Consider the following 12,367-nt stretch of genomic DNA (forward strand, 5'->3'; position numbering starts at 1 on the left):
TGTGTGTGTGTGTGTGTGTGTGTGTGTGTGTGTTTGTATATAATCTGTGTGTTTGTCTAGGTGTACATTGAAGTTCATTTGTGTGAATGTGGTGTGCACATGCTACAAGGTGTGTGTTGGTCAGGGGACAAACTTAGGTGTTGGTCTCACCTTCTACCTTGTTTAGAGACAGGGTCTCTATCTCGTCCTTCCTCTACATACAACATGCTATGTGGATCATATATTTCTAAGCATTCTCTTTCCTTCACTTCCCATCTTCCGGTAGGGGTGTTAAGGTTACATATGCTCAAGTCATGATATCTAGCTTCTATATAGACCTAAAGGCACCAGATGAATTATCAGGCCCTGTCATAATTCCCTTTTTATCGCTATTAAAAGAAAATCAAGGTGACTCACAGAATGCAGAACTCAAGGAACTTGGGATTGGGTAAGAACCCATGATTTTCAGAAGTAGACCTGGGAGGTAGGTTTCCTGTCTCATTACTCTGCTGCTCCTACACTGAAGGCATCACAGATTCCCCAGGACAATACCTCAGACCATTCTCCTGTGATCCACACGTACTCGCAGGGCTGTAGGCTGCAACTCTCACGGTCTGGAGGCCGCTGGTCTGAGTCACAGTGTGTGCTGTGCACCTCACTTTGGTCCTCTGCTACACATACCACCTGCCGGTACCGGGAGCCTTCACCACATGTCTTGGTACACTGCAAGAGACAAATGGGGTGGGGTGAGATGAAGCCTCACACAGCTTCAAGCCCTTATTCTTTAGTTCGATGACTTAGCTAGACAGCTGTTAAAGTGTGAGATCCCTAGGTATCCATTGCTTCTATCTAGGCACCTGAGCATAGGGATGGTTTTCCCGTGCCTATCTGTCTGGATGAGGAAACGAAAGGGTGAATGAATGAACACCAGGTTGGATGAGGCTTTCAAGGTTTTTTTTTTTTTTAATTCAACACTCACTCAAACACTGAATCTATGGGCAGGGATGTAGCATAGCAGTGGAGCACTTGGTGAGCCTGTGTAAGACTCTGGGCTCACTCTCTATTACTGAAGAAAAACAGGAAGTAAAGGAGGAGGGGAGAGAAAACTCAAGAAAGGGAGGAAGAAAAAGATAAGAAGAATGGAAGGAGAAAGAGAGGGGGAAAGAGAAAGAGAACAAGAGAAGGAAGGAAGTTGGAGTGAGAGACAGAGAGAAGGAAACACCAGGCACGGGGCGCACACACCTTTAGTTCCAGCACTTAGGAGGCAGAGATAGGCAGATTGCTGAGTTTGAAGCTAGCCAGTTTCAGAACAGCCAGGGCTACACAGAGAAACCCTGTCTAAAGAAGAAGAAAGAGGGAGAGGAAGAGGAAGAAGAGGAGGTGGAGGAAAGGAAGGAAGGAAGGAAGGAAGGAAGGAAGGAAGGAAGGAAGGGAGGGAGGGAGGGAGGGAGGGAGGAAAAGAGAAGAGAAGGGGAGTGGAGTAGAGTGGAGGGGAAAGAAGAGAAAAGGGAAGGCAAGGCAGGGAAGGGAAGGGGAGGGGAGGGGAGGGAAGGGGAGGGGAGGGGAGAGGAGAGGAGAGGAAAGGAGAGGAGAGGAGAGGAGGGGAGAGGAGGGGAGAGGAGCCTGATCTCTGGCAGGTGGTTTGCTGTCAGCTCTAGTCTCCTACCAAATATTCACCCAGTTCCAGTTGAAAATAGGTCCTGATGGACAAGGGTAGCCATAATCAGGACTTCCCTCATTCTCAGTCAGGAAGGTGCTATTTGAGTAGGAAGGATGGACAGTAAAGGGGGACATCTGGACAGTGTGAAGGAGCAGAGACTATCATCTCCAAGTCTTAGTTGAAGAACCTGAAACAGTTCAAGCCTAAGTCACTTGCCCTGCCATACCTGATTACTTCCATGACCCAGTAAAGGAAAACAGAACTCATGCAATGTTTCCTTCCAACAGCAAACTCCACTTGGAAGGTAGACTTCTGTCATCTGCTTGGCCACCAAAGCCTGTCCAAAGCTTTGCTGTCACTTGGCATTCTAAGTCTGGACTACTTCAGAAAGCTGCAGCGGGGAGGCTGATGTCTCTGCCACGAGAGTTGCTGAGTCTTTTGCCCGGAGATTGGGTGTGTGTTGCCCTGGCTTACAGAACATCAGCAAGCTTTGGCTGTACTGCCAGCATTCTTCCCTACAGAATTCCTTACTTTAAGCTCTGCAGGGAGAGCACAGACCCCTCTCTTTTTAATGCCCAATGGCAATGTCTTATTTATGCTTCCTATTGCTGTGATGAAGCACCATTTCCAAAACCATTTCCTTCTTGCAGAGGAAAGGGTTTCTTTTGCTGACACTTCTACATCACTGTTCATCGCTGAAGGCAGTCAGGACAGACACTCATACAGGGGGGAAACTGGAGGCAGGAGGTGATGCAGAGGCCATGGAAGGGTGCTGCTTTACTAGCTTCCATCCCATGGCTTGCTCAGCTTACTTTCTTATAGAACTCAGGACCACTAGTTTAGGGTTGGTGCCACCCACAATGGGCTGGGCCCGCTCCCATCAATCACTAATTAAGAAAATGCTCACACCCTAATATAACGGATGTGTTTTCTCAACTGAGGTTCTTTCCTCTCAAATGACTAGCCATGTCAAGTTGACATAAAACTAGCCAGCACAGGCAGGAATTCTCTCTTATCTGCTTTACCTCAAAGGCATTTGCGTTGAGGCACAGCTTCACTCTGAAATGTCTTTCCTAATGTACTCTATATCTACTATATGTGTGCGTGATTTAAAAAGGGGAGGGGGCACAATACAATCGCTAGGAGATGGCTCAGTTGTAAACACATTCGGCATGCAAGCATGATGACCTGAGTTTGAATTCTCGGAACCTATGTAAAAGCTGGAGGAATGGCTTGAGTATCTGTAATCCCGGCACCCCTGTGGGGGAAATGGGAAATGGGTCAGGAAGATCTTGGGAGTTAGAAGGTCATCTAGCTGAGCATTTACACAGCAAAGGACAACTCAGGGTTTTTTCAAAAAAGATAACGTTGGCCCTCTGACCACCTCATATGTGTGTGACTCCAAATTCTCTCATTCATACACATGACTACACACATGTATGCACACACATAATGGAAAAAGAAAGAGCCATCTCTTAAACCCACTATTTAATCATCTTAAAATGTCAACTCAATGACCCTGAATGCGATGCTGTGCAGCCCTTGCTACGATCCAGTTGACAGAACATCGTCATCACTCCAATCTGTCTCCATGAAGCAGTCATTCATCTTGCCTCCCTCTTCCAGACCCTAGCAACTATGACCATGCTTACTGTATCCATGGATTTGCTTATTCTGGGGACTTCACATTCAGAGACCCACCCAGTATGTGCCCTTTTTTTGCTAGGCTTCTCTCGCTTAGCACAGTGTTTCCTAAGTTCTTCCAAGTTGGAACACGTCTCAGTACTTCATTGCTCTTCAAGGCTGGGTGACAGTCCAGTGTGTGGATACGCCACACTTCATTCATTCACTCCTCTATTAATGAGCATGTGGTGGTTTCCCTTTGAGCTACTATGAATGATTCTATCATGGACATTCAGACAACAATTTGAACACTTGATTTCAATTCAAGTGAGTCTATTCCTAGCAGTGAAGTTGTTCGAGCGTATGATATATGATATGATATATGATATGATATGATATGATATGATATTGCCCTCTGTCTTTCATGAGTCATTGTTCTTTTAGGAAGCAAAAGATACATGCTTGGTCATCCCAGTAGCTTTACTGTTGGATTCTTAAAAGTCTAGCTGTTTGGAAGCAAACTTTCATAGCTGGCATGTCACCAATCCATTTCTAGAGACACAAACATGACCTGAAATCACAGTACGGGGAGAAGACTCTAAACCACTTTAAACTAGTGGGAAGCATCTGGGCCTGGTTCCCTGGTTCAAGCTTTAGGAGTTTGGAGTTTTTGGTTTTCCTTGAAGTAAACTGGCAGCTATTAGGGAGTGATAATGTTTTGCTGAAAGTTAAAAGACATATAGACCTCGGAAGGAGGAAATTTCACCTACAGGAAAAAATAATAATTTATTGGAAAATTAGGACTTAGGAACATCAAAATCACAGCTAAACCTAAACTAAATCCTGCTAAGTCCAAGTACATTCTCACTAATCCATAAGGCTTCAATCAGTGTCAATAAGTAACAGCTCCCAGCAGAAATATCAGGGTTCTTCAACAGTTTCTACTGAGTATTTTCTTCCCATCTGGAAGAATAGTTAACTCTTATAAAAACTGTTTTGACAGGGGCAGGGAATTGCATGGAGAAAACTTACCCAGAATAAAACTTTCTGGGAAATTAAAATTTAAATCAGGTAAATAATTGACTTCTTTCATGCTCTGAAACCAGGTGACAAAGGTTTTTTCTCTTGGAAACTTAAGTCTGAGCAAAGTCATGGGGAAAGTAAATCCAGTCCGTGCTATTGGGGTGCTTCAGCTTTGGTAAATGCTACCTCCCTTGTCTTCAGTAATCTACAGCACCTCCTATCCTGGAATATCATCTAGACTGTTCTAAGAAAATAGACCTTTTGAGCCACCTCATTTCAATTTTTGGAAAGTTTTCTAGGTTTTCATTAAGGCTTTTTGAATTAATAAAGCAACAACCAAATAAATGGCTAGGTAGCAGCATTGGCCTCTTGTATCTCAGCATGCATTAGATGCAGAAAGGAAATAGTCACAGTGTCAGGTTAAACAGGCTGGCACATCCATTGTCCTGCAGGGTGCATGCCTTCCCCGGTGCTAAAGCTAACCAGAAATAACTTTCAGAATCAGAGGGTGATGAGGAAGTCCTAAAATAAATCCCTAAGGTTCTATTTTCTTTCAACATGCCGATTAGCTTTAGGCTGATGGTCTAAATAGGAGTTCAATGAAATCCTTAAACATTATAATAAAGTTGTTCTTCATCTTGAAACACATATCTTGTTACAATTTCCTAACCACCAGGGGGAAAAGAAAAACCAGTGGGCATCCACAGGTTCTACCTGTTAAAGGATGTTTCCCCCAAGGAGGACAGATTTTGTCATTTCTGGTAGCAGATTACTGTTGTTGGGAAGCATGTGGGCAGATGAATCACAGACCCAGCTGGGGAAGTTGAAAACGCTTAGTTGCTTTCGCTGGGTTTTTATGTCCCAAGGAAAGGTAAGGACAAACAGTTTCATCTACTGTTATCTAAAAGAAAGAAAAGGCAGCCATTCATATGGGGAAGGGAGGCAGAGACACTGCTGTGGAGGTATCTGTCCTCTGATTAACATTTGCAAAGGGCACGGGTCTGTGTTGTGAATTAGAAGTCTAACTTAGATTTCTAACTTGGTTTCTGTCCTTGCCTGACAGCCAGGGAGCCAGCCTCTCTCAGCTTGGGGTCTCACATGCCCCTTAGATAACCACTGAGGCTTAATCCTAAGGGTCCCCTGTGTAATCATGTAAGTCATCATCAATTCCAGAATAGATAATGATACTGAGATAGAAGCCATGTAGTAGAAAAGAGGAACGAGTTGGCATCCTCATGATGCCGAAGGGTGTAGTGTGCATGGCAGCTGACGAAAAGGAATGAAGGAGTAATGAGTAATCAGGGCCAGAAGGGGAGGGACCATCTCATGATTTAGTAAGGATGGAGGTGAGCAGCTACAGCCTGGGTAGGGGTGAGGATTACAGTGCGTAGGGTTTGTACCTCAGTTCGTCTTACCTTATCCTTTCTCAGGACGGCAGGGCCTGATACCAAGGTCTTCCTAAGGTAATCAAGCTCTCTACACTGAGTTATTACCTGCTCAGCGCTTTTTTTTTTTTTTTTTTTTGGACAGGGTTTCCCTATGTAGCTCTAGCTGGCTTCTCATTGCTGGGGTTATGGACATATTTCATCATGACACTTAGACTCAGCAAAGACTTCTAGATGATGGGATTTGATGTTTGGAGATTTTAAAACAAAACCAAAGAAAAACAACAACAAAACTCCCAAACCTCAGATGTTCCTGATGTTCAGTGCCTGGTACTTTTCACAGTACTGACACATGCTGTTGAATAATTGAAGGAGAGAATGGGTAATAAAGGGTTAAGGTCTAACTCTGAACACACCAAGCCCTGTCCACTCCTGCTGTGAACACCAGGAAAATCTTATCACTCAACTGACCAAGGAATTGCTGCTCGTTCCAATTGTTCTATTCTAGGGAGATGAACTTGGGACTCACTCTACAGCTGAGTACAAGAAATGCTCTTAAACTTGAAATATGCTCTAAAGAGGCCCCGATTCCTGTTCTGGGGCAAACAGCAACAGATCGGGCAGTTCTACAAAGTCACAGCATGTTCATGGCCCTGTGACAAGAAAACACAGCAGCTGCTCTTCCAGAAAGAACATTTGCTAACAGATCCAGAAGACACTGGAATGTCTTTATTCTTCAGTTGAAGAAGCAGGCATTGCCCATACCCTCCCATCCCTGCACCTCCCACCATCTTTTGTTCCTTCATTCACAAATTCAACTACTCAAAGGTATCTTATGTGCTGTAGGTACTATGCTAGATCCTGGGAAAATTCTGGAAAATGAAGTCCCTATCTTAAACAGCTGCCAGTCTTTCTCACTGGCACAGCCACAGGCATCACTCTGAGCAGACTGGCTCTAGCAGCAGGACCTTCCTACCATCCTTATGTCAGAGTTCCCCAACAGCACAGAGAATCTTGGTTGCAGAGGCAGGTGGGTGTTGCAACCCAGGAAAGTGAATAATACATTGAAATCAACTCTCCAAGAGGAGGCTTGAGGCACTGCAATGAAGGGACTGAAATAATTCTGATGGGACCATTCTTATGGGACCACGGATACAGATTCATACAGCTTGTGTTCTAGAGTTCAGGACCCTGGTCTCAAATTCTCACCTTACATGTGAGAGCTCTGATGGATAAACCTATCGCAGCCTCTTGTTTCTCTTCACAATACATGGGATAAAACAAGATTACATCAATGAGTTAAGGAAGCAATCCAATAGGTCACTTTATGTAAAAATACTCATCAAATGCCTTGTTCATTTCTTAGTAAATGCTATGTTCTATTATCCTTGGTATCACCACTGTGGCATCTCTGAACTGGATAAATTCAAGGGAAGCTCCTTACATTGTACCCCATAGGAAAAGCTCTCCCTGTGATTGTGCAGTTCGAAATCTTTGCAGCTGTAGGAAATATCCCTGGTAACCAACTTAGGGTGAACATGTGAAAGTTGTGCTTGATACAGGTTCCCTGGTTGTTTCTTAATAGGAGAAGGGTGTCATTTGCTCATGGGCCTAGTAGCAAATGCACCTCGATAGCTAACTAACACTTAAGGTGTAACCAACCTTAAGTGATGTGTCTCTAGAACATAAGCCTGCGCAGGGATGAGAGAAAGTCAAATGGCAGCTGAGTAAGAGGTGATGAGAAGAGACCAGAGGTAGACAGGAAGAGTGAAGGTGATGCAGGGAGGCTGGGAGGTGCTGCACTGTGCAGAGAGCATCACCTTATTGTTTAATAAGAACATCTTCAGTCTCAAAAGTAACCCTGCTGCAAGTGAGTGGGACTGAGACAGCATTCTGCTGTGGTTATTTAAGATGGCTATCTAGTGATTTTCAACCTTCCCTCTAAGCCTTGGTGCTATGAGAACATCTCCAGTAGGCTCTCACTGTGCCTTGCACAAGGGCTTGATGGGGCTTATTTCTCTTCTGCTGCCTTGAACTTCACTCTCCCTCACCAATCTGGTGTCTCTTCAAACTCTCCTCTTTTCGAGAAAGCACATCAGCAGAAGGGTAAATGCTAGAACCTGTTATTATTATGATTTTTTAATCATTTATGGAGCCCATTCTTTCCATGACTATGGTTAAGCTTGGCTGAATTTACTATAGACAAGCCTCATCAGGCCATTTCCTTAAGTCATTGTCTTCCTCTTCCTCTTTTTCTTCCTTTTCTTCCTCCTCTTCTTCCTCCTCCTTTGAGACAGGGTCTCATTATGCAGCTTTGGCTGGCCTTATTATAGATCTGAACTTATTCAGATCTATCTGCTTCTGCCTTCTGTGTGCTGGGACTAAAGACATGTGTCACCATACTTAAGTCTTTCTATATGGAGCTTGATAGCAATATTTGAGGAAGGATTTCAAAAGGCCCACCTGCATAGCCCGTGCAAAGACAGAAGCTTTGAAGCACATTTCGTGTGTGGTTTTCTACCTTATGGGATTCAGAAGGAATTGAGAATGGAGCCTGTGATGCTCTGACTGGCTCTCGAACTCTCAAATGGTGGCTAGAGCATAAGCAGTTAGCTTTGCTTCATGTATGAGTACTTTCTCACTTCTTGATCTTTGGGACAGAGACACGGAGTTGAGTATGACATGAAGAGCTAGGTGGAGAAAATGGACAGGGATGAGTCTGAAGTAGGAATCCCAAAGACAGTCCAAAGTCTCAGTGAGTCAGGGAGATGAGGTAACCTCTTTGTTATCTGACACAGACAGTCCTGAGACTGCAATGGATGACAGATTAGTGTCCTTTCCGACTTCCTCATAACAGCTCTACAAAGCTACTACCATTCCCATCCTACAGAGGGGAAGCCAAGACTCAGAGATATAAGAATTCCTGCTCATGTGGCTACTGATGGCACGGCTGAGATAGGCACCACAGTGATATTCTAAGCATACAAGTTCCTGATAACCTGTCTGGCTCAAGTTCAAATAATCTTAAACTTAACTGTCTTAGGTATTGTTCCCAATACTATCTGACAGAAGCAAGAAAAGTCTAAAAGGAAAACAAGCACCATGACCAAGCAGATGGAGAAGGAAGTGGTCCTAAAGAGATGAACCACTGGAGCAAGGAGTGGATCCATCACCAGGAAGGGACGAGGAGAGCAGGGCTGGAAAGCCAATCCCACGGGTGCAGAATACAGTAGAAAATCATAAAGATAAGAGAGATCAAACAGGGTCACGTGTGGCTTCCTCTAGCTGCCAGATGTGGGACCCCTGGGCACCTGGCAAAGCCTGTCTAAACCTTAGTTTTACCATCTGAAAAGGGGGATAATGATCATTCTCACCTCATCTAGGTGTCCAAAAGATAAAATGAGATGATGAACAGAAAGCTCCCAGCACAGCACCAAGTGCAGAACAATCACCCTCAAACCACGCTGCCTTGGGTTTCAAGCTAGTCTCAGTGCAGGCTGGTTCTTCATCTTCCTTCTTCAGCAGCATGCATATTTCATGTCATTCCAGGCTCAGCAGATCTGATGGTACTTTCTAATTCTGCCCTACTCTTTCTATAACCCAGCATTCTGTTCTGGAAACTGGGGTTACCTCCCCCTAATGTTTTATACCACGCTTACCCTCCTCTCCCAGCAACTAGACTTTCCAGCACAGACAGTTAAATGTCTGCTAAAGTCAAGCATTAACTTGTGGAGTAGAGGAAAAATTAAGTCTAGCCTATTTCTGCATTTAACTCAACTGTTCCTGAGGATTCTACCACTTGTGCAAACCACTGGAAGTTCGATCCTAATTAGTGAGTGTTTCACACGAGAGCTCATTTTCTCTCCCTGACAGTCAATGGCACAGAAAAAGGAAAAATACAGACTAAGCTTTACCTCAAGTACTTGCAGGTTATGGCTATTCAAATTAACACAGAATAACCAAGTCCAAAGACATATTAAAATACTCCGCCCATCATCTCCCCTCCTGTGAAGTGAAAGTTGTCTCTATGCTTATACTCTTGGCCAGAGGCATGTCAAAGCTTTTTTTCCTTCCCATTTCAGTGAACCCAGCTCTGGAATATTCAAGAACACAGGGAGAAACACAAACGGGAATTGCCTAGAGCCTGATAGCAAAGATTTTGGGAAGGAGCCAGCAATGCCACTGTGCTCAATGGCTTTGCAAGCTCCATAGGGTGCGGATCTGATGCTGACAAGGGGGTGGAGCGACACGCAGGCTGGTGTGCACTTACTTCATGGCTCTACTTACTTGTTGCCATTGCTCTGCCCTCCAAGTGTAGAGAGGACATGGTGAGGCTTGGCAGACACGCTCCGACTCTGGTCTGCTGTATGAGCTGCACTCACTCTCTCTGGCTGTTTTGTGTGTCCCGATCTGACAGCCCACATGCCTCTGCTGCACGCCTTGGCCACAGGACACAGAGCACTGAGAAGACACAGGATGTAAGTAGGCACTTGGGCTCCTTTTGGAGGGCGGGAAGGGGTGGGTCACAGAGGAGGGCAATGCTTTCTTAATCCAATGATTTTCACAGCAGTCAAAATGCTTTCTCATTTCCAAGGAGCAGGACACCAAGGCAAGGTCTAAAAGCTGGAAACTCGCTGCCAGTGCTGGGCAGGGAGCAGGAGCCACAAGTGGGGAGGAACCAAAGCTCTCAGTGGATGACAGAGGGTGGAGAGATTGTGGGGAAACAGCACAATCCAGAAGTCATGGTGCCGCATTGAAACAGACAAACGGAACACTGTGCAAGATGTATGACTTGTGAAATTTGGGAGATACAGTTCTATAGCCTAGCCCACAGAGAGTCAACATTGATAAATTAAGGCCATATAAGCAGAATGACTTTCTCCTGCCCCTTTTATTTTTCTAGTTTCTATTCCTGGAGACAGAACATTGCTTTGCTTGTTGTTTGTTTGTTTGTTTGTTTCAATCATGGAAGTCACTAAACTATCTATGCCTCCTTATAATCTCAAGTGAATAGATGAAGAATAAAAGCTAATAAGGAAAAATAATTTCCTCGGGCTTAATGTTTTCAGTCCTTGAAAAATCCCATTAATCACGATGAAACATTTTGTTGACCAAGTTGCAAAACACCAATTAACTTTCCCCTAAATTAATTTTTTAATGGTTTCCTCATTGCTGGTTGCATAATCTCACTTATGGGCAAGCCAAGAATTATTGTCTTTATTAAGGTTTTGGCAGTCAGAAACCAAAGGCAACCTTTGATTAGGAAGAACTGCATAATACTGCACTTGGTTAGTAAAGGTTATTAGCAATTTGGGGGGCATAAGTCCATCTCTAATTTGTCTGGTGTTGAGGAACAGCATTATCAGACATTCATGCCATGCAGTTAAGAGGAGGTCTTTCAAAACAGAACCAGGCTCTTTAAACTTGCATGCTTGTCCAATTTACTCGTAGGAAAATTCAAGGTGCTCTGTGAAAGATGGAAATTCTGTCAAGATGTATGTAAACCCAAGTGGGCGATTCTGCAGCTTAGGCTGCTTCTTAGAAGGCAGCTTGGGAGATCTTACTGTTTCAGAGTAATCTATGCTGGGGAAGAGGCTCATAGCTCACATCAAAGGGAGCGGAAGACAATGCTTCATCCCAACATTGTTGCCATTGTTTGGGTTTAATTGGATTAATTGAATTGAATGAGTTTGTGACCCACAAGAAACCAGACTTTAAAGTCATTATGTTCTGGGAAGGATAAGGGGAGGACTCTTAAATACTGTGAATGGCTTTGTCTCCAAACAACAGCCACTTAATGCTCACAGGGGCTATGTGAGTTACAATATTTTACACTGGCTGCGCTGGAAAAAGACTGGAGTAGAGTTACCCAACAAAAGATAGAAATATTCAAATGTCATTAATAACAATCAAAGAGTTCTGGCTATTTAGACTCTTAAATCCAAGAATAGACTTCTAGAACAATATGCAACAGAAATACAAAGAGAATAATAATGTGAACACACTTGAATTTGATATAAAACTGGTAAGTTAAAAAAAATAACGTTTTCACAACAAAGAAAAATGGGAAAGATCTTTAGAGTGTCTAGTACTAATTAGGCTGTTAAGTAAACAAAATTTGCGTATGTAGCGGGTAGTGGTGAAATACATGTCTGCAGGCATGCATATGGTGGCCAGTATTCAATGTTGGGTTTCTTCCCCAATTACTCTCTTTTTTGAGAAAAGGTCTCTCACTGAACCCAGAACTCACAGATTTAGCTATACTGGCTAGCCAACAAGCACCAGAGATCTTCCAGACTTTGCCTTCCTTAGAAGTGGGACTACAAGTGCTGTCAGATTTTGACCTGGGTACCAGGAATATAATCTCCATCCTCATGCTGGTAAAACATATACTTTCCTGCTGAGCTATATTTCCCTAGACCCTCAAAACCTCTTTTTGATGCTATCACTACTAAAAAAAAGTATCTAATGGGCAGTGAAGGTAAGGAACTACGAGTTGTAAGTGTCTATAATTTTAATAATCACTTCTTACAGTTTCATAATTCTGCATAAGACAAATTGAAGACAGGAAACTTTTATCATACAATATGTTGTTCAGGCTTCTGATTATCATAACATCGAAGGCAACTTGTAGCTAATGCTTTTATTAATTAAAAACAATTAACATGTCTTAAATGAAGAGTGAAGTGCAAAGCCT

The 12,367-nt window shown here is 43.6% G+C and overlaps 1 protein-coding gene across 1 annotated transcript in view; it reads right to left on the bottom strand.

The window, feature by feature from the left end:
- Adamts9 (ADAM metallopeptidase with thrombospondin type 1 motif 9) overlaps nt 1-12,367 on the bottom strand; it is a 171,965-nt gene that overhangs the window by 35,217 nt on the left and 124,381 nt on the right. Inside the window, exons 29-30 of the mRNA XM_028773009.1 lie at nt 9,958-10,131; nt 532-702 (exon numbers count right to left, since the gene is read on the bottom strand). Coding sequence (XP_028628842.1) covers nt 532-702; nt 9,958-10,131 — 345 coding nt within the window. The remainder of the gene's footprint in view (nt 1-531; nt 703-9,957; nt 10,132-12,367) is intronic.

Source organism: Grammomys surdaster, unplaced genomic scaffold (genome assembly GCF_004785775.1).
Source record: "Grammomys surdaster isolate TR1022 unplaced genomic scaffold, NIH_TR_1.0 220, whole genome shotgun sequence".
Classification (NCBI taxonomy): domain Eukaryota; kingdom Metazoa; phylum Chordata; class Mammalia; order Rodentia; family Muridae; genus Grammomys; species Grammomys surdaster.